The sequence below is a fragment of the Mustela nivalis genome, assembly GCF_964662115.1.
Source record: "Mustela nivalis genome assembly, chromosome: 6".
In the NCBI taxonomy this organism is placed as follows: Eukaryota; Metazoa; Chordata; class Mammalia; order Carnivora; family Mustelidae; genus Mustela; species Mustela nivalis.
This window is the reverse complement of record NC_139025.1, coordinates 34,526,765-34,549,497: the sequence shown is the minus strand read 5'-3', so window position 1 is coordinate 34,549,497 and position 22,733 is coordinate 34,526,765. Positions and strand designations below refer to the sequence as shown.

At 34.3% G+C, this 22,733-nt stretch overlaps 1 protein-coding gene across 16 annotated transcripts in view; it reads left to right on the top strand.

Annotated features, from left to right (window-relative positions):
• Window positions 1-22,733, top strand: part of GPHN (gephyrin) — a 643,001-nt gene that overhangs the window by 128,639 nt on the left and 491,629 nt on the right. For all 16 annotated transcript variants that reach the window (XM_082734092.1, XM_082734090.1, XM_082734087.1 and 13 more), the window contains exon 2: window positions 17,544-17,622. In XM_082734092.1, the coding sequence (XP_082590218.1) occupies window positions 17,544-17,622 (79 nt within the window). The remainder of the gene's footprint in view (window positions 1-17,543; window positions 17,623-22,733) is intronic.

The window sequence follows — 22,733 nt, the reverse complement described above, 5'->3', positions numbered from 1 at the left end:
GCGTGTGAATGTTTAGTTTACTTATTTCATTTTTGAAAGTCTTTATTTATCTTTTCCTTATTGTAAGATTAAAAGAAAAGTAACTCATGGTCTCTCTTCTATACCTCTATCTAGTATTATATCTGTACCTGATGAAGTTGATACTGAATTCTTAATTTGTTCCTTGGAAATTTTTGAATAATAAGGAACTTCATAAAAATATTTTGGAAGCAAGCATTAAATGAAGAAAATGATACTTAAAGACTAGATTTATGAAAAAGTAAATAGAAAAGACAGTTGAAATGAATCATAATAATAATTGTAACCTAAAAGATACTTGTCTCGTTTCATTTATCTGGGTTTCTTAACTGCCTATAGTAAATAAAAATAACATCTCAATCTCTTTCCAGATTGGTACTTCTTTATTATTTTTATTTTTATTCCAATATAGTTAACATACAGTGTTATATTAGTTTCAGGTATGCAATATAGTGATTCAGCAATTCCATACATCAAACAGCTCATCATAAGTGCACTCCTAAATCCCCGTCATATATTTCACCCATGCTCCTATCCATCTCCCCTCTGGTAACCATCAATTTGATCTCTATAGCTAACAGTCAGTTTCTTGATTTCTCTCTCTCTTTTTGCCTTTGCTCATTTGTTTTGTTTCTTAAACATATAAGGGAAATCGTATGGTATTTGTCTTTCTCTGACTGATTTATTTCACTTAGCATTATATTCTCTAGCTCCATCCATTTTGTTGAAAATGGCAAGACTCACTTTTTCTTATTGTTGAATAATAATACACACACTGTGTGTGTGTATGTCTGTCTTTGTGTCTATCCCATATCTACTTTCTTCATTCATTTATTGATGTACAGTTGGTTTGCTTCCATAATTTGGCTATTATAAATAATGCAGCTATAAACATAGGGGTGCAGGTATTTATTTGAATTAGTGTTTTTGTATTTGGGGAGTAAATACCTAGTAGAGTGATTGCTGGATCATAGGGTAGCTATATTTGTCACTTTTTGAGGAACCCCCTACTAATTTCCACAGTGACTGTACCAGTTTGCATTCTCACCAACAGTGCAACAGGGTTCCTTCTTCTTCTTCTTTTTTTTTTTTAACATCATCTTCAACACTTGTTTCTTGTGTTTTTTATTTTAGCTGTTGTGTCAGGTAGAGGTGACATATCATTCTAAATTGCATTTTCCTGACGATGAGTGATGCCCAGCATCTTTTCATATGTCTCTTGGCCATCTGGATGTCTTCGTTGGAAAAGTGACTGCTCAAGCCTTCTGTCCATTTTTTTAAATTGAATTACTTGGTTTTTTGATGTTGACAAAACTTTTTTACATATTTTGGGAAGATCAGAGCAGAAATCAATGAAATAGAAACTAAAAAAACAATAGGACAAATCAATGAAACTAGAAGCTGGTTCTTTGAAAGAATTAATAAGATTGAGAAACCCCTGGCCAGACTTATCAAAAAGAAAAGAGAAAGGACCCACATAAATAAAATCATGAATGAAAGAGGAGAGATCACAACCAACACCAAAGAAAAACAAACAATTACAAGAACATACTATGAGCAACTCTATGCCAACAAATTCGACAATCTGGAAGAAATGGATACATTTCTAGAGACATATAAACTACCACAGCTGAACCATGAAGAAATAGAAAGCCTGAACAGACCCATAACCAGTAAGGAGATTGATACAGTCATCAAAAATCTCCAAACAAACAAAAGCCCAGGGCCAGATGGTTTTGCAGGGGAATTCTACCAAACATTTAAAGAAGAACTAATTCCTATTCTCCTGAAACTGTTCCAAAAAATAGAAATGGAAGGAAAACTTCCAAACTCATTTTATGAGGCCAGCATCACCTTGATCCCAAAACCAGACAAGGTTCCCATCAAAAAAGAGAATTACAAACCAATATCCTTGATGAACACAGATGCGAAAATTCTCACCAAAATACTGGCCAATAGGATCCAACAGTACATTAAAAGGATTTTTCACCACGACCAAGTGGGATTTATTCCAGGGCTACATGGTTGGTCCAACATCTGCAAATCAATCAATGTGATACAATACATTAATAAAAGAAAGAACAAGAACCATATGATACTCTCAATAGATGCTGAAAAAAGTATTTGACAAAGTGCAGCATCCCTTCCTGATTAAAACCCTTCAGAGTGGGGACACCTGGGTGGCTCAGTTGGTTAAGCAGCTGTCTTTGGCTCAGGTCATGATCCCAGCGTCCTGGGATCGAGTCCCGCATCGGGCTCCTTGCTCGGCGGGGAGCCTGCTTCTCCCTCTGCCTCTGTCTGCCTGTGCTCGCTCTCTCTCTGATAAATAAATAAAATCTTTAAAAAAAAAAAACCCTTCAGAGTGTAGGGATCGAGGGCACATACTTCAATATTGTCAAAGCCATCTATGAAAAACCCACTGCAAATATCATTCTCAATGGAGAAAATTGAAAGCTTTTCCGTTAAGGTCAGGAACACGGCAAGGATGTCCGTTAACACCACTGCTGTTCAACATAGTACTAGAAGTCCTAGCCTCAGCAATCAGACAACAAAAAGAAATTAAAGGCATCCAAATCAGCAAAGAAGAAGTCAAACTATTGCTCTTTGCAGACAATATGATACTATATGTGGAAAACCCAGAAGTCTCCACTCCAAAACTGCTAGAATTTGTACAGGAATTCAGTAAAATGTCAGGATATAAAGTCAATGCACAGAAATCAGTTACATTTCTTTACACTAATAACAAGACAGAAGAAAGAGAAATTAAGGTGTCAGTCCGATTTACAATTGCACCCAAAACTATAAGATACCTAGGAATAAACCTAACCAAAGAGGCAAAGAATCTATACTCAGAAAACTATAAAGTACTCATGAAAGAAATTGAGGAAGACACAAAGAAATGGAAAAACGTTCTGTCCTCATGGATTGGAAGAACAAATATGGTGAAAATGTCTATGCTACCTAAAGCAATCTATACATTTAATGCAATTCCTATCAAAATCCCATCCATTTTTTTCAAAGAAATAGAACAAACAATCCTAAAATTTATATGGAACCAGAAAAGACCTCAAATAGCCAAACTAATATTGAAAAAGAAAGACAAAGTTGGTGGCATCACAATTCCGACTTCAAGCTCTATTACAAAGCTCTCATCATCAAGACAATATGGTACTGGCACAAAACCAGACACATAGATCAATGGAACAGAATAGAGAGCCCAGAAATAGACCCTCAACTCTATGGTCAACTAATCTTTAGCAAAGCAGGATGGAATGTCCAATGGAAAAAAGACAGCGTCTTTAACAAATGGTGCTGTGAAAATTGGACAGCCACATGTAGAAAAATGAAATTGGAGTATTTCCTTACACCACACATGAAAATAGACTCAAAATGGATGAAGGACCTCAATGTGAGAAAGGAATCCATCAAAATCCTTGAGGAGACACTTATGGTTGCTGGGGGGAGGGGGTTTGGGAGAAGTGGGTGGGATTATGGACATTGGGGAGGGTATGTGATTTGATGAGTGCTGTGAAGTGTGTAAACCTGGTGATTCACAGACCTGTACCCCTGGGGATAAAAATATATGTTTATAAAAAATAAAAAATTAAAAAATAAATAAATAAATTGCTACCTCGATGAGGGAACAACAACAACAACAACAACAACAACAAAAAAATCCTTGAGGAGAACACAGGCAGCAACCTCTTCGACCCCAACCGCAGCAACTTCTCCTAGGAACATTGCCAAAGACAACAGAAGTAAGGGTAAAAATGAACTATTGGGATTTCATCAAGATCAAAACCTTTTGCACAGCAAAAGAAACAGTTAGCAAAACCAAAAGACAACTGACATAATGGGAGAATATATTTGCAAATGCCATATAAGATAAAGGGCTAGTATCCAAAATCTATAAAGAGCTTAATAAGCTCAACACTCAAAGAACAAATAATTCAATCAAGAAATGGGCAGAGGACATGAACAGACATTTCTGCAAAGAAGACATCCAGATGGCCAACAGACACATGAAAAAATGGTCCACATCACCCAGCATCAGGGAAATACAAATCAAAACCACAATGAGATACCACCTTACACCAGTCAGAATGGCTAAAATTAACAATTCAAGAAATGACAGATGCTGGTGAAGATGCGGAGAGAAGGGGAATTCTCCTACATTGTTGGTGGGAATGCAAGCTGCGGCAATCACTCTGGAAAACAGTGTGGAGGTTCCTCAAAAAACTGAAAATAGAAGTACCATATGACCCAGCGATTGCACTGCAGGGTATATATCCTAAAGATAAAAACGTGGTGCTCCAAAGGGGCATGTGCACCCGAATGTTTATAGCAGCAATGTCCACAATGGCCAAACTATGGAAAGAACCTAGATGTCCAACATCAGATGAATGGATAAAGAAGATTTGGTGTATATATACACAATGGAATACATGCAGCCATCAAAAGAAATGAAATCTTGCCATTTGCGATGACGTGGATGGAACTAGAGGGTATTATGCTTAGCGAAATAAGTCAGTCGGAGAAAAACAACTATCATATGATCTCCCTGATATGAGGAAGTGGAGATGCAATGTGGGGGTGTTGGGGGGTAGGAAAAGAAAAAATGAAAGAAGGTGCGATTGGGAGGGAGACAAACCATAAAAGACTCAATCTCAAAAAACAGACTAAGGGTTGCTGGGGGGAAGGGGGACGGGAGAGGGTGGTGGGAATATGGACATTGGGGAGGGTATGTGCTTTGATGAGTGCTGTGAAATGTATAAACCTGGCGATTCACAGACCTGTACTCCTGGGGATAAAAATACATTATATGTTTATTTAAAAAATAAGTAAATTTAATAATAAAAAAAAGTCTGCTGTTAGCCTTATGGGGTTTCCCTTACATGTAACTGTCTTCTTTTGTCTTACTGATGTAAAAATTCTTTCTTTAGCACTACTTTTACCATTCTGATTACTGTGTGTCTTGGCGTGGACCTCCTTGGGTTGATTTTGCGGGGGGATCTCTGTGCTTCTTGCATTTGTATATCTGTTTCCTTCTCCAGATTAGGGAAGTTCAGCTATCATTCTTTTCAAGTAAATGTTCTGCCCCCTTTTCTCTCTTCTTCTTCTGGGATCCCTGTAAAGTGAATATTAGTACATTTGATGGAGATACTGAGTTCCCTAAGCCTATTCTGTCTTGTTTATTTTTCTCCCTCACTTGATCAGCTTAATTATTTTCTAATACTCTTTCTTCTAGTTCCTTAATTCATTCTTCTGCTTCTTCCAGCCTGCTATTTTTTCCATTCAGTGTATTCTTAGTTTCCTTTATTGTATTCTGTATCTGATTGATTTTTTTTTATCTTTGTTAAGGACCTCACTGATGTACACCACTCTTCTCTCAAATCCAGTGAATATCTTTATGATCATTATTTTTTTTAAGATTTTATTTATTTATTTGACAGATGGAGATCACAGAGAAGCAGGCAGAGAGAGAGGAGGAAGCAGGCTCCCTGCTGAGCAGAGAGCCCAATGTGGGGCTTGATCTCAGGACCCTGAGATCGTGACATGAGCCAAAGGCAGAGGCTTTAACCCACTGAGCCACCCAGGCGCCCCTGATCATTACTTTAAATTCTCTACCAGACATTACTTAAAGCTGTTTCTTTTACATTTCTTGCAGTAGAGTGGTCCCGTTCTTTCATTTGGGATATATTCCTCTGTCTCCTCATTTTATTTAACTGTTTGTCTGTGTAGGTGTTCTAGGAAAGTTATGCACTCTCATGTTCTTTGAAATAGTGTGTTGGGGGCACGTGGGTGGCTCAATTGGTCCCGTAGATGCCTTTGGCATGGTTCATGGTTCCTAGTTCCTGGGATCAAGCCCCGCATTGGGATCTTATTGGAGAGCCTGCTTCTTTCCACCTCTGCCTGCCACTCTGTCTACTTGTGCTTTCTCTCTATCTCTCTGTCAGTTAAAAAAGTAAAATCTTAAAAAAATAAAATAATTGGTGGGCATGGACAAGATGATGTGCAGCCCTGTCTTGTGGTAGGTGCCACAAAGCTTGAGTGGGGGTTCCGTTACTGTAAGCTGAGGGGACCCATCCTTCTCTATAGGAATAATTAGATACGTGGAGACCAGATTGGCTCAGTAAAGCCCCTTTTTTGGGGGTGGCGTTCAGTTTTAACAGTGTGCACATGTGTTCCATGGGAAGTCAGGAGACACATGGCTGGCATGTTTTGTTTAGGTCTTCTGGGGTAGAGATTCTGCCCACTGGGACTCAGGGTATTCTGGCTGCTAGGGGAGGGGGTATGGAGGTTCGGTGGGGCATGGTGTAAGCAACTTAGATCTCATTCGTTGGTTTCTGCAGGTGGTTGTGTGTGTTTGATAGGAAGCCAGGTATGAAATGGTACATGCCAGCTACTTAGTTCTTACAGAAGTTCCTCAGCCTACTCTGAAATTACTAATTCTCCTTTCTATAAGCTTGAGGCACCTTTGAATCTGCTGTTTTATCCTGTATCTTCATAGGCTGTTTGCTTGCTCTCTCTTTAAGGGCAGGTGCTCAGCTTCCTATGCCTTTCTATGGCCTCTCAGAGTGGAGTTTGCTGATTTTTATTTTCCAGGCTTTAAGACTTGTTTGGTTGTTAGCACTCATGAAGTTTGGACCCTCTGCTTTTCAAACCTAAACTTGTGGGGATTACACTGGTAGTTTTTCAAATACTGATTCACCCTTGCGTGTCTGGAATGAGCACCTTTCAGTCATGAAGTAGAATTTTTTTTTTATATTGGTGAATTCTATTTGCCAACATATTGATAAGGATCTTTTGAGTCTATATTTACATATGAAATACTTGTTTGTAGGACTTTTTTGTTGTTTTGATGTTTGGTGCTATCTTTATCTGGTTCCTACATCAAGGTAGTAGTAGGTTCATAAAATCAATTTGGAAGTATTTCCTTTTCTTACTTTTTGAGTAATATGGTGTGAATTGGTATTCATTCTTCTTTAGATTTTTGGTTTTGTTTTCTAGTGATACATCTGAGGCTGCTGATTTCTTTTTTGGGCAGTTTTGAAGTTACAAATTTAATTTCCTAATAGTTGTAGGGCTAGTCATATTATCTTTTTCATATTGGGTCAACTGTGGTAGTCTGTGTTTTTTGAGGAATTGAGCCATTTCTTTTGTTTCCAAACTCAATTCCTTTAGAGGTTTTTGTAATACTGTTTTATTACTGTTTTGAATTCTATAGTCTGTAGTAATACATAGCTACTGTTGCATTTCTGATATTGGTGATTTTTGTCTTCTTTCTCTTTTCCTTTGGTGGTCTTGTTAGTGGTTCGTGATTTAATTGTTCTTTCCTCAGACCGGGCCCTTTTAATGTAGGTGTTCTGGTGACAGATTTTCTTAATATTCTTTCACTTGACAGTGTCATAATATCTCCATCTCTGAAGTATATTTCCCTGGTCATAACATATGAGTTCACAGTTCTTTTATTTGATCATTTGAAAAAGTGATCTTTCTGTCCTAGCTGGTTTTTGATGAGAAATTGCTGTCATTTGAATTGTTTTTCTTCTGTTGGTAATGTGTAGTTTCTCTTACTGTTCCCAAGATTTTTTCTTTTTCTTTAGTTTTTAGAAGTTTGAATTTGATTTCTTTTGGTTTAAATTTTATTAAGTCTGTCCTGTTGTAGTTTTTCTCAGTTCCATGAATCTGTTTGTTTGTTTTCTTTTGCCAAATATCGGATGTTTTCAAACACTTTTTTCAAATTCCTTTTCAGGCCTGCACTTTCTTCCCCTTTGACACTCAGTTGATGAGAAAGTCAGGGTTTTTGTTTCTGTCCTATGGTTACTTGAGGCTTTGTTTTGTTTTGTTTTCTAGTTTATTTTTCTCTGGTTATAAAAAATTTTGTCAGTTAATTCTAACATCTCTGCCATTTTGGTCTTGGCACCAGTCAGTTGTCTTTTACATTTAGTTTGGGATCATCTTTTTTGTTAGGACAATTGATTTTTGATTGAAACCTGGACATTTTGGATATTATGGGATGATCTGTGAATCTTATTTGGCTCATCCAGACACTGCTCAGGTAGGTAAACGGAGGTGGGCACTACCTCTTTTCTGCCCAGTTGGGGTAGAAGCCAAGTTCTCTGTTAGGCTTTTCTTTGCTTATTGAAATTTGACTTCAGTGGTACCGCTCGGTGGGCATGGCAGTTCTGGCTTCACATTGAATCTTCACTGATTTTTCATTTTCTTAAATTGGTAGGAGAACCTGGGAACAGGGATGAGGCTATTTGCAATTTTTGCCAATAACTTGAATTGTGATATGAACTTTGTCCAGAGATATAAGGGAATATTGAAGTGCATCGGTCATTTAGCACCATCTATATAAAGTCATGGGCATATGTTACACAAATTCACATACAAAGAATTACAACATCCACTAGCTCTCTGTATTGCATGGTAATTCTTTGTTGTATTCCAGGGGTCACTAATGTTTTTCTACAAAAGGCCAAATAGTAAGTATTCTAGGTTTTGCAGGCCAAGAGGTAAAATTGAGGATATTATGAATGTACTACTATAATAAAAAAGACAACAGATTTCCATGATTTTTAAATTTATTACTTCCAAATAATTGAGTGCAATATTGTCATACATATTTACCAGTTTGAATAAAGAAATGGGGGATAATTGGAGTTTATAGTCACTCTTCCCTATTATTAATATCTGTTGAAAATGTTCATCTGTTTATGTTGATTTACATGAGTAGTTAATCTTTTTAAAATGTCTTTTCAAACAGGTGGCTATTGGTAAATAATGAATTCATGAGTGTATAATTTTAATTGAGCATATTAATTATTTTGAATATGTTTTTAGAATTCTGTTAGGTTTTGGGGGTTTTTTTGTTTTTGTTTTTGTTTTTGCTTCTTAGTATGTTATTATTTGCAGAATAATCACTTCCAATAAAGATGAGCTGGAAGAACCTCAGTTGAAGAGTTACATGGATTTTGAAATATAAAAATTTTCTTTGCACTTGCATCAGATTAAAAAAGTGATGTTAAATCTGTAGTTTGAACTCAGAACATATATCTGTTGTAAATTTATTGGGAAAGGAGATTTTTCCTCTTGTTTTAATTTTTTTTTCAGAATGGAAATATGTTACTTTTTGACATGAAGTTCCAAAACTTGAAATTACTTAAAATTAAAGCAACGCTGATAGTTGTGAAATGACTGTGTTAAAATAGTATGTTTTGCAAATATGCATTATTTTGGCTTGCAATTTTGGGTTGAACATGTTAAGAAAATTTGCAAATTTCAAACACTACTCTTTACCTTTATTTGTTGTTCATTTACCTCATTCAGTTTGCTCAGTAATAGTTCTTTGTGCTTAATTTACTTTCTTTCCCCCAGAGGAATTCTGGGAACTTTTCTTTTAGCAGGTTGAAAATTGTAGGCATTAGGCTTGAAAGAAAATATAAAGTAGGACCTGATGACAGATAATTGATTATGCTAAAATTATTTAAAAATAAATCTGCTTAGGCATGCCTGGGTGTCTCAGTCAGTTAAGCATCTGCCTTCAGCTCAAATTATGATCCCGGGATCAAGTCCCACATCAGGCTCCTTGCTCAAGTGGGGTGCAGGGTGTGTGCTTTTCCCTGTCCCTGTGGCTCTTCTCTTTCTAACAAATAAATAATAAAATATTTTACAAAATGAAAATAAAATGAGTCTGCTTAAAATGGGGACCAAAATTTTGTATAAAATATGGATCAGAATCCTAGTAGTCATATAGAATTTCAAGGAATGCTGAGTAGCGAAAAATACCTTAAGAAAGAAAAAGTTGGGGGCGCCTGGGTGGCTCAGTGGGTTAAGCCACTGCCTTCGGCTCAGGTCATGATCTCAGGGTCCTGGGATCAAGTCCCGTATCGGGCTCTCTGCTCAGCAGGGAGCCTGCTTCCCTCTCTCTCTCTCTCTGCCTGCCTCTCCATCTACTTGTGATTTCTCTCTGTCAAATAAATAAATAAAATCTTTAAAAAAAAAAAAAAAAGAAAGAAAGAAAAAGTTGGGAGACTCACAGTTCCCCATTTAGTAACTTTCTACAAAGTTACAGTAATTAAAACAGTGTGATAATTAGCAAAAGAGCAAGCATATAGATCAATGGAATAGAATTGAGTCTAGAAATAAGCCCATATGTGTTATAGGTAATTGATTTTTCAGAAGAGTGCCAACATCATTTAGTAGGGAAAGAATGCCTCTTCACAAATGGTGCTGTAGCAACTTAATAAATACATGTAGAAGAATTTGGTCAGACTCTTACCCTCACAGCATGTTCAAACATTATCTCAGAGTGGATGAAGAATCTAAAATGTTATAACTATAAAATTCTTACCAGAATGCATAGGGGAAATTTCTGCTGGCCTTGGATTTAGTAATGATTTCTTAGCTGTGACACCAAAAGAAAGAATAGAAAAATTAAAATTTATCAAAATTAAAAACTTAGTACATTAACAGACACCATCAAGATGACACAATGACAACTCACAGAATGGAATAAAATACTTGCAAATCATATTCCTCGTAGCTGGAATATGTAAATATGTAAATATGGCTTATAACTCAATAATGGAAACATCAATAACCCAATTAAAAAGTGTGCAAAAGGCGTGAATAGACATTTCTCCAAAGAAAATACACAAATGGCCAACAGCGTACAGAAAGATGTTTGACACCATTTATTATTAGGAAAATGTATTCAAAGCCACAATGAGATAATACTTTGCACCCCGCTGTTATGAGTTAAAAAGACAGTAATGACTGTGGATTTGGCAAATGGAACTTTTTTGTATTACTGGTGGAATGTTAAATAGTGTAGCTGCTTTGGAAAACAATTTTTCAGTTCCTCAAAAATTAAACATGGAATTACCATATGATCCAGCAATTTCTATTTCTTGTTATATACCCACAAAGAATTGAAAACAAGTACTCAAACTAATACTTGTACACACATGCTCGTTCAGCAGTATTTGCAATAGCCAAAAGGTGGAAACAACCCAAAAGGCCAACAAAGGGTGAATGGATAGACAAAAGTCAGACTTACATACAACGGAATATTTTTCGGCCGTCTGAGGAATGAAATACTGATATATGCTACAACATGGACGATACTTGAAAATATTATGCAAAGTGAAAGCATTCAAACACAAAAAATTACATATTATATACTTGCATATGTATGAAATATCCAGGTTAAGTAATCCACAGAGATAGAAAACAGATTCATGGTTGCCAGGGATTAGGGGAAGGGGGAGATGGGGACTTGCGGTTTAATGAATAGCAGGTTTTCTCTTGGGATGATGAAAATGTCGTAGAATTAAAGGTAGTGATCATACAACATTGTGAATGTACCGAATGTTAATGAACTGTACACTTTGAAATGACTAATTTTGATATAGATAAAAAATGGTGAATTTGTGTTATGTGAATTTTATCTAAATAACAGAAAAGAAAATACAGAGATTTATCTTAAAAATGTGACTAAGAATTATAGAATCAGTTAATTTTTATGTCAGCTATTAAGTTATATATGTTTAGAATAAAATGAGTAACATGCTCGGTTTATTTTGGTGATATTTTAAGATCATGGCATATTGACATTTTTCCATTAAACATTTAACTCTCACAGTGTGATCATAGAAGAGGAGATTTTTTTTTTTAAAGATTTTATTTATTTATTTGAGAGAGAGCATGAGTGAGGAGAAGGTCAGAGAGAGAAGCAGACTCCCCGTGGAGCTGGGAGCCCAATGCAGGACTCAATCTCGGGACTTTGGGATCATGATCTGAGCCGAAGGCAGTCGTCCAACCAACTGAGCCACCCAGGTGTCCCTAGAAGGGGAGATTTTTAAGAGAAATTTGTAAAGTTTCTGAGAAGTATGTCTTAGCTTTTTGTTATTCAAGTATGTATTTTTTGAAACATTTATATTAGTAGTTTTATCTTTTTCTGTGATTTTTTTTTTAAGATTTTTTTTTTAAATTTATTTATTTGACAGATAGAGATCACAAGTAGGCAGAGAGGCACGCAGAGAGAGAGGAGGAAGCAGGCTTCCCTGCTGAGCAGAGAGCCCGATGCGGGGCTCGATCCCAGGACCCTGAGATCATGACCTGAGCCAAAGGCAGCGGCTTAACCCACTGAGCCACCCAGGCGCCCCTTTCTGTGATGTTTTATTGTTAAGCCTAATTAAACAAAATAATTGTAATGTCTAGATTATATAAACATATTTTATTTTAATTATCTGTTGATTTCACAGGATCATTTTTGGGGGATTTTATTTCACTGGATGTTTTGAAACTACTGGATGAATGAATTTTAAATTGGATCTGTTTTTATTGTCATCCTGGCAATTTTCAAATGGTGCCTTATTCTCATGTTCATAAATATGGATAATAGAATCAGTTAAATACTAAATTCCTACCCTGGTATATTTTAAACATGGCTTTTTGAGGCTAGCAATTCTTTTGTTACAGGAAAATCCTTCCTGACCAGAGCAAGATAGAATATAAATGTCATCCTGGGGCACAAAGGGGGCTCACTGGGTTAAGCCTCTGTCTTCAGCTCAGGTTGTGATCTCAGGTTCTTGGGATCAGCCCCATGTTGGGCTGTCTGCTTAGCATGGAGCCTGCTTCCCCCTCTTCCCCCCTACCCCCACTGCCTCTCTGTCTACTTGTGATCTCTCTTGTCAAATAAATAAAATCTTTAAAAAGAATGTAAATGTCATCCTAAATGAAAGAGATGGCTGGTTCTTTCGTACTTTATTTTCCAAATAATCAGATTGAATAATCCATAATATACAGTATAAAGATTTTAATAAAAATCATATTGATTATACATAATGCATGTAAGTGGGACAATGAACATAAATTGTTAGCACATAATGAATATCAGCAATTACTTTGATTGAGGATCAGAAAAAAGGACGAATATATACCAAAAAAAGGTTTTATGATTAGCTAAGAACCCTTTATGAATCCATTTTACAAATATTTGTAAGTATATAATGAGTTCGAATGCTGACCATAGGTGAAATGGGATTCTTGTTTATAACTTAATGATGAGTGGAATTAATACTGTTCTGAGGTGTGTGAATGTCTGTGTGTTTCAGCTTCTGTAAGGATTTCTTTGGTAAATTTTTGCAAATATAGTTTTAAAGCAATCTAATATATAAACGAATAAAAACAACTCTTTAGGTGATAGGGGGAAAGGAATGTCATTGCTCTGAAATATAACTAACCACTTAACTAGAAGATCTTCAATGTTTAATTCCACTTTAAAAACTGTAATTCTTTTATAATGTTTTGAGTTGGATTTTACTGTTTTAATGAATTTTAATTGTATAACTTTTATGTGATTTGAAGTTATGGAAATGTAGGAGAATTCAGAATATATGAGTGATTGCCGAGAACTATGGTCTATATAGTATAGTGGTTAAGAGTACAACCCCTGGAGTTACAGCTTCTAGATTTTCCCAGTATTGCTTTTTTTTTTTTTTTTTTAAGATTTTATTTATTTATTTGACACAGAGAGAGATCACAAATAGGCAGAGAGGCAGGCAGAGAGAGAGAGAAGGAAGCAGGCTCCCTGCTGAGCAGAGAGCCCAATGCGGGACTCGATCCCAGGACCCTGAGATCATGACCTGAGCTGAAGGCAGCAGCTTAACCCACTGAGCCACCCAGGCGCCCTCCCAGTATTGCTTTTTATTAGCTATATGATCCATAGAAAGATGTTAATCTCCCCATGCTTTAGAATCTTTATCTGTAAAATGGTGACACAGATAGACTTATCATTGGATAATGATTGGGATAGGATAAGGATAAACCTATCCTATCATCATTGGATGATAAGATTAAGTGAGAAAATAAATATAAAATACTTAACATATAATGAGTTTCAATTATTGTTTTGATTATAGATCCAAATGATGAATATTTACAGGAAAAAATGCATTTGGTTGGATAGGAGCTCTGGTAAAGAGTTCAGCTTACTAATATTTATAATTTTCCTCTGTGTTCTTTCAACTTAATTATATCAATATAAAATAGACTGAAGTAAAGATTATAATTTTCATGTTATTACCATGATTTCTATTGTAATTTCTATTTCCATTGTACTTTCTCCCATATTGTTTGATTTTTGTGACGACATGTTTACAACTTTTTATTAGTGGAGTAAAGAACATCGTAGTTCCTGTAGTCATCATACACTTGGGGTGGTAGTGGTGGTGTAAAAAACAGTAAAATATCGTGACCCAAACGAATTGATTTTAATATGTTTACATACAAAAAAAGATTATGTTTACTTCTTAAAAATTGCTATATTCTTACTTATAATTCAAAATGAAAACTTCTTTGTGTTGGTGGAATAAAAGCTTTAACTGTAGCATATATTGTTAGCTAAAGTTTTAGAATTTTTGTTGAGACTATTTCAATTTCTTGCTTTGTTTTTAACTTAGAAGTTGTATAGAACATGAATTTTAGAAAAGTGCCTTCTTTGGCAAAACTCATTTCACAGATAGCTGACTAGCAAGCCTTTAAAGGAACAAAGGTTTATTCCATTTTAATTAAGCCTGCAAAACTTTCAGGCTCTTGAAGTCTATAACTAAGATCTCATATTTGCCAAAGTGGGCAAGAAACTTTTGAGAACAAATTTTATGATATATTACAGCTTCAATTTTAGTTAAGCTCAGCAGGAAACCAACTTTTCTTACAGTGTGCCAACATTTTAGTTTTTTCTTTTTGGCCCGACTCAGAAAGTGGTGTAATAAAGAGAATTTGTATTAAAATTATAAAAAGCAGGAAATTTGTCTTAAATCAACAGGTTGAGATGAGTGCCTGCTAAATATGGAATGAAAATTATATATTAATTAAAATTATTCCATTCATTGCAAAAATAGTGAAACATGGGAAGTATCTCTTGGGAATTAATAAAAAGGAATCCAATTTTTTCAACTTCAAATGTTTTTATAGCATCATTGTTTATATGTATTATTGTTTATTTCAGAGAGAGATCCAGATTTATAATTTTGAGGAACTCTATTAAAAAAGGGAATACAAAATCCAAATTAAATACTAGGTAGTGGGAAAAAAATACTAGGTAGTGGATCTTTGAAAGGAATAAGGTGAATGTCATATTCTTCTTGTTCTATATGCAGGTTGGAAATGACTCTTTAAGATACATAGAATAAAATTGTTAAATTGAAATAGAAAATAGCTCATCATTTATTATTAATAGTAATAAATACAAAAATACCATTTAAGTAAAGTTTTTATTTTGTATTTAATTTGGGGTGATATTTTATCAAGGTCTAGACTTCAAGATTTCCAGTTTTCCCTTAGCATATTAATCAAAGCTTTCCATGATTTCTGGATTCCATTGTTTATGTCGCATACTTAGCTGTCAGTTTTACTGTTTTTCCTTTGACAGTGATGTGTCCTTTTTCCTCTTTCTGGTTGTTTTTAAGATTTTGTTACCATCTTTTTATTACCATTTTCTTACCATCTTTTATTTTCAGTGCTTTGGCCGCTGATGTTGTTTTATTTTACTTTTTCTGGTGTGGGGTTGGTTATACTCCCTGAGTCAGTGAATTAGTGCAATGAATCAGTTTTGGAATATTCTCAGGTGTTCTGAAAATACTGCTTTTGCCCCATTCTCTCCTCAACTACAGTTACATTGAGCTGTTTGATTCCAATGTTTCTTTTGCTCTGTTCTTTTCACTTATTTTTTTTTCCTCTTTGCTTCAGTTTGGATGTTTTCTGTTGATCTCTTCAAGATCACAAATCCTGTGTTTTTGTGTTTAGTCAGCTCCAAAACTGATCCACTGATTTCTTAATTTCAGATACTATATTTTTCAATTCTAAAATTACTATTTGATTATTTTTAATAGCTTTTAATTCTTTGCTGAAATTTCCCTTCTTTCATCTACTGTGAACATTTTCTGTATCTTCAACTTATGTTAAATAAATTTTTTGAAAGTTTAAATTTTCATAAAATTCTTGTCTTCTGATTCTGTATCATCTGTGGGTCAGTACCTATCTATGCATATATATACGTGTGTGTGTATATATATGGATGTATGTGTATGTATGTGGTATACACACACACACACACACACACATATATATATAAATATGGAATTATTCTCTTGCTTATTGGTTACATTTTGGGTCCTTTTCTATACTTTGTAGTAATTTTTGTCATATACCAAATACTATTTATTATAGGATCAAAGAAATTGATATAAATGTTATTAAATATTAAGTGCCAACTCTTTAATTCAATTTCAAATTGAACTAGGTAGTTAGAGTGAAAGCCTTAGATATCCTTAGTCTACGTCTGGTCTTAAATGTCTTTATGGGTAAAACTTGTGTTGCGGATACTTCTGATGTGACTTTGTTTTTAGGTACTGTGAAATTGTGAGAAGTTTTTCTATACCTTTTTAGTTTTGCCCCCTTTTATTCACCCCTCTTGCCTCCATTTGCTTTTGGTTGAGAGCGGATTTTTTTTAGGGATGATCTCCTGAAATTATACACTGAAAGTGGTAGGCTCTGCCTGTTGTCGTGTGACTTTGACTTCTAATCACCATAGCTCTATAGAAAACATTATTTGCCCTCTGCCCATTTTTTCTTTCTCATTCCAAACTCTTTTGTGCTGTTCTAGCCCTCAGCAGATGTTCCAGCAAAAAAAAAAAAAAAAAAAAAAAAATGGCTTTCATAGGATTTCATAGAATTTCTTAGAGTTCCATAGGATTTCAGTATGTCATGCCAGCCTGTGAACCATCAAGAACTATGCTGGTTTTTCTTTTCTCTAGTAGTGTCCTTCTTTCTGACTCATAGCTTGAAGTGGCAAATTCTCCCAGAAATGAAAACAATAGGAGGCTCATCTTACCTAAGAACAGATAGACAGATAACAGAACTTTCTCCTAGTTTATTCTTATTAAGTCACATTGCTATCTAATATCTTTTAAAATATAATTTGAGTGGCACCTGGGTGCTCAGTGGGTTAAAGCCTCTGCCTTTGGCTCAGGTCGTGGTCTCAGGGTCCTGGGATCGAGCCCCACATTGGGCTCTCTGCTCAGCAGGGAGCCTGCCTCCTCCTCTCTCTCTGCCTGCCTCTCTGCCTACTTGAGATCTCTGTCTGTCAAATAAATAAATAAAATCTTTTAAAAAAATAATAATTTGAGGGGGTCAACTTGTCCTTTTTTGTTTCTAGTAGTGACTTGCCACTATGTGCTGGTAGTTTAATCTTATAAAAGTAAAAACAGAATTTAGACCCATGTATTTACTCTTTTATATGTTGCATTTATATAAAGGTGATATACTTAGATCATTGGCTTGTTATTGAATATTAATATTTGTTGCTAAATCTGTTAGGCCCAGAAATTAACATTGATCTTTGGAAAAATCCTATCCAGAGATCCAGTTTTAATTTAAAATTCCATTTTGTTGGTAGTAACTGAAATAAAATGCAAGCAAAAATTAATTTTCTTTTTCTCTTTCATGTTTAGTGAGTGATAGTTGCTTCAGGAATCTTGCAGAAGATCGCAGTGGGATAAATCTCAAAGATCTCGTACAAGATCCTTCTTTGTGAGTATATGGTTTTCAGTACTAAGCATAATTTTGATAAGTGTGACTCAAAAGATGTGTAACTGAGAACTAATTTAACATTGAGTAAGTTTTTCTTTTCTAACAATTTGTGTTATGTATAATGAAGGACATTCAACAGTTTCAGTAGAAATGAAGGTATAGAATAGTTTATTTTTAGAAATAGAAGAGATATTAGAAGAAGAGATAGCATTGTAAAGAGATATTAGAAAAAGAGATAGCATTATGACTAATGATCAACTTTCAAGGAGTCTTTACTAATGGCTGATGATATCTTGGCAGTAGATACTGGGTAGAGAAGGTGATGAGTAATTCATTTGCTGGGAAAGGTTCAATTAAATTTGTTCATGTCAATTTTAAGCTTTTTGATAACTTATAATATTTATAAGTATAATTATAAATATAAAATAATTATAATATACTTGAATATTTAGAATACATTTGATATTTTACATTAGATAGTTTTTTTTTTTTTTAAGATTTTATTTTATTTGACAGACAGAGATCACAAATAGGCAGAGAGGCAGGCAGAGAGAGAGGAGGAAGCAGGCTCTCCGCTGAGCAGAGAGTCCGATGCGGGGCTCGATCCCAGGACCCTGGGATCATGACCTGAGCCGAAGGCAGAGGCTTTAACCCACTGAGCCACCCAGGCGTCCCACATTAGATAGTTTTATAAGCAAAAATTTTTGAAAAGTTTCATAGGACTTAATTTTTCATATTCTTAATGTTACTTTATATTTTATTTTATGAATTAATTTTTTATAATTTAATATTTACTATAAATTATGCATCCTATCTTCTATATGAACATACCCTAATGGTAATATCACTTTCATTTAAAAAAAATCAAGAATAGTTAAGCTTTAGGCTGCAGAAAAAGGAAAATGGAGTGCTGGCAGGTGCTTTCTTAAAGAGGTATGTAATACATTCAGTAAAATATAACAGGAAATCAGTCTTTCACATCATATATAATGTATACTCCCACACATTTTATTAGTAATTTATTGAGTATTTTACAAGGAATAAAACACAAGGATGTGTTGAATCTGAAGGATATTGATTCTTTAATGAATTCCCCAGTCATTTAAAAAAATGTAGTCACGAGATACAGAATCTTGAAAATAACTGAATCTTAAAGTTTCTAATATAATGAATTTAGAAATGAACTTGTAAACTCAGTTTTCCCAATTTTTTTTTATTAATCTGTTTCTCTTTTCCTCACTCTAAAGGAATGTCAATATTCTTTCTCTGTGATCTTTATCCTACTGAAAATTGACAGTTGTCCTTTCAGTCCTATAAATATTTAATCAAGAATAGAACTGTTTTTTAACTTGATATAAATGTTCCCATTAAATTAATGTCAAATAACATTTATTTGCATGAAGAATTCTGTTTCCCTTATAGATAGAGGAGGAAACTGTGTAATTGTTTTTGAAAGATTTCATCCATTTGAATGAATAATATGTTATTCCATTATTGTATGATTTGAAGGTATATTTTTGGCCCAACCGTATTATTTATCTGTATTATGTAGTCTTTGTGGAAAAAATGTGTTCATCTGGACATTAATGATATAAAAGCTATGGAGAATTGTACTTGAATAATTGATTATAACAATGAGTTATAGTGTTTTGAGAGAATTTGGTACTTTTTCCGAGAATGTAGAATAATATTCATTATGCAACCTAGCAGTAAATTTTAAATTTAATCTTAGCATTTGAAAGAAAACTTCCCTGAGATTACTACTGTATGGGTTGGAGAAAATTCCGAGTCTCTGTTTTGGAATACCAGATATCTTACTTTAGCATCATTCTCTTAACTTGGCATTAGTCTTGAATGTAAGAATTTAGTGAGAATTTGTTTTTGCCTTTACCACTTTGAAAGAACTTTTTTTATTAAGAGTTGTCAAAATGTGCTATTAATGACTCTAATACATATTTTAGCAATGTATTTCTTCCTTAGCAAAATTCTTAAAGGAAGGAAATACCTAATGTAGAAATTAATGTATTTTTTTCTGTTGTTATGAAGGGAAATGTTTTATTCTGAGTTATTATTCTATAACAATATTCATTTAGTATATACCTCATGGGTATGGATTTTTTTCTTAAAGTCATTTACCTCTCTTCTGTTCCAAACTCCTGACAAAAATCTTTACTATTTGTTCATTGATTTATGTATTCTTCATGGGTCTATATGGAGCTGAATTGTTTGTGTTGCAACATTGAGTTGAAAATATGTCAGAAATAATAATGTCTTTACAGTAAAAAAATCTGCTGCTTAAAGAAATAACTGGCATTTGATAAATACTCCAGATTCCTGAGCTGCTAATTCTGAAAGGAGTTGATGTATAAAGAAAAATTAAGTATTACAATCGCTAAGGCTATTCAAAAGGAATCAGGATAAAGAGAGAAGGGAAAAATAAGCTGAAGAGAAGCCAGGCTATCTGGTCAGTATTGACACTCCGAGTAGTATATATACTATGTGGGCAAAGTAAAAAAAAAAACCATAATGAAGTCAAATGTGGTATGTGTGTCTGTGTGAGTGTGTGTCTATAAGTGAATGAAGTTTTAAGGGTTAATTGCCTCAGAGGAGAATGAAAAGGCAGAACAAAAAGTGATTAATTGATACTTTTAAATCTGTGTCAGGCTAATAGAATAATGTGATAGGCCCTCATTTATCTAGACTGTGTATATTACAGTCCCCAAGATTTTGCTTCCATTGTATGGTAAAACTAATTACAGGGTTTGAATGAATGGAGTGACCTATGTTATAAGAACATGAAGGACGGATGCCATGAGAGAAAAAGATGAGAAAGTTGTGAATCCCTAAGAAAGACATTCTGGCCTTTCTACTAAATTTTGAATTGTTTTAATAATGAGAGCAGCATGTCACTTGTGGGAAGATTGAGGCAAAGGGGGTACCTGAGAAGCTCTCTTCTTTGGTAGTTATTCTAAGAATAATTTTTTCTATAGCACTCCTACAGGTGTTAAGTGTAAGACCAAGTAGAGGATTTTGACATTCATTTCTTGCTGATGAATGTGTCTAAGGATTTGTTTGAATTAGTAATTTGCATGAGCATTAAATTTCAAAATGAACAATTTTATCTGTTTTAAAAGTTCATCTTGTGTTTATGATTTTAAGTATTTTAAGACTGATTTCTTCTGCTGTGTGTATAATATGTTCTGTTGTGCTGTAAGACCTCTTGTTTTACTTGTGGTTTTTCAATGGCAAATTGAAAAGCATTGTCAAATTTAGCTTGATGTTTCACCATATTAAAAACATATCCAATGTGATATATACTTTTTATACAAATAGGAAGTTATTTTCTAGCATGATAACATAAATTTTTTTCTTTTTTTTAAGTTAAGGGATGCATGCTATTTAAATTCCAAAAATCATTTATGCTGCTTCTCGTTATTTATGCTAGAGTTGACTTATGTGCAAATGAATTACTGTATATAACGTTTTTTAAGTTATATTTAGTTGTGTTCTTTGTAGAGGTAATTCTCAAAAATACTTTTAAATCCCCGTTGACTGTATGCTGAAGATGAAAAGCAAAACATATTACATATTTATACTTTCGGTTTCTTATTACTTCGTTATATACCATTTAACGGAAATAGTTGTTTGAACTCAGAAACATTTATAGAAATTATTAAAGCTGTTTAAGTATCAAAAGAGGAAAAATAACTAAAGAATGAAAAGGGCTAACAGAATTAAACACCTGTTTGTACTATTCACTGTGTTGATGGCGATGATATGCATGGTATAGGTGGGTGTGTCTTGTTTAATTTGCAGAAATCCTTAGGGCATCTGCGTGGCTCAGTGGGTCTAAGCCTCTGCCTTCAGCTCAAGTCATGATCCCAGGGTCCTGGGATAGAGCCTCACATCAGGCTCTCTGCTCAGCAGGGAGCCTGCTTCCCTTCCTCTCTCTCTGCCTGCCCTTCTGCCTACTTGTAATCTCTGTCAGATAAATAAATAAAATCTTAAAAAAAAAAAGTTTAGGACCATCGTAGATATGTGTTATATAAGTCAGATATAGGAAGAGTAGTTTAATTCATAGCAGAATTCTTGACACTAGAAATGTAATTTACAATGCAGGATACTAGTAATTTTCTTTGTAGTCAAACAGGGAAAGTTTATATTCTTCGAGAATTTTGTACAACCTGGCAAATATGTAATTCTTCTCTTTTTCCCCCCCTTAATGTTATTCAGTGTATTTTAAATTGTTTCAGTGATATCCAGATTTTGAAAATATATTACCAATTTATAACCTCTTATGATTTATAAAAAAGGATGATCAAATGGATCTTAATTCTGACTCCTAGATAAATTATGTATGGATCAAGAAATACTTTTTCTTGTCTATTTTCTCAGTATTTCTTTTAATTGTCATAAAATAAAAATAACATAAAATTCACCATCTCAACCAATTTTAATTGTATGATTCAGTAATGTGAAGTGTACACAGACTGTTATGCAGTCGATCCCTAGAAATTTTTCATCTTACAGAACTGCAGTGCAGTAACTCCCCATCCATCTTCTAGTCTTTGGCAACTACTATCATGCTTTCTGTGTCTATGATTTTGACTTCTGTGGAAATTTCACATAAGTAGAATCATACAGTATTTGTTTTTGTGGTTGGTTTATTTTACTTATCATAATAGTCCCATGGAAGTTCTCCCATTTTGTAGCATGTATAAGAATTCCTTTTTTAAGGCTTACTAATATTCTGTTGGATATATGTATAACACGTTTTGTTTATCTGTTCATCCATCAGTGGACACAGCATTGCTTTTAGCTTTTGTCTATTGTGAATAATACTGCTATGAACATGGATGTGCAATTATCTCTTTGAGACTCTGCTTTCTGTTCTTTTGGTTGTATACACAGGAGCAGAATTTCTACATCATATGGTAACTCAATTTTAATTTTTGAAGAACTGCTATACTTTTTTCCCCATATTGACTGCATCATTTTATATTCCCTCCAATAGTGCACAAGTTTCCAATTTCTCGACTTCCTCACCAATTCTCATTATTTCCTGTTTGTTTGTGTTTTTGTTGTTGTTGATAGGACATTCTAATGGGTGT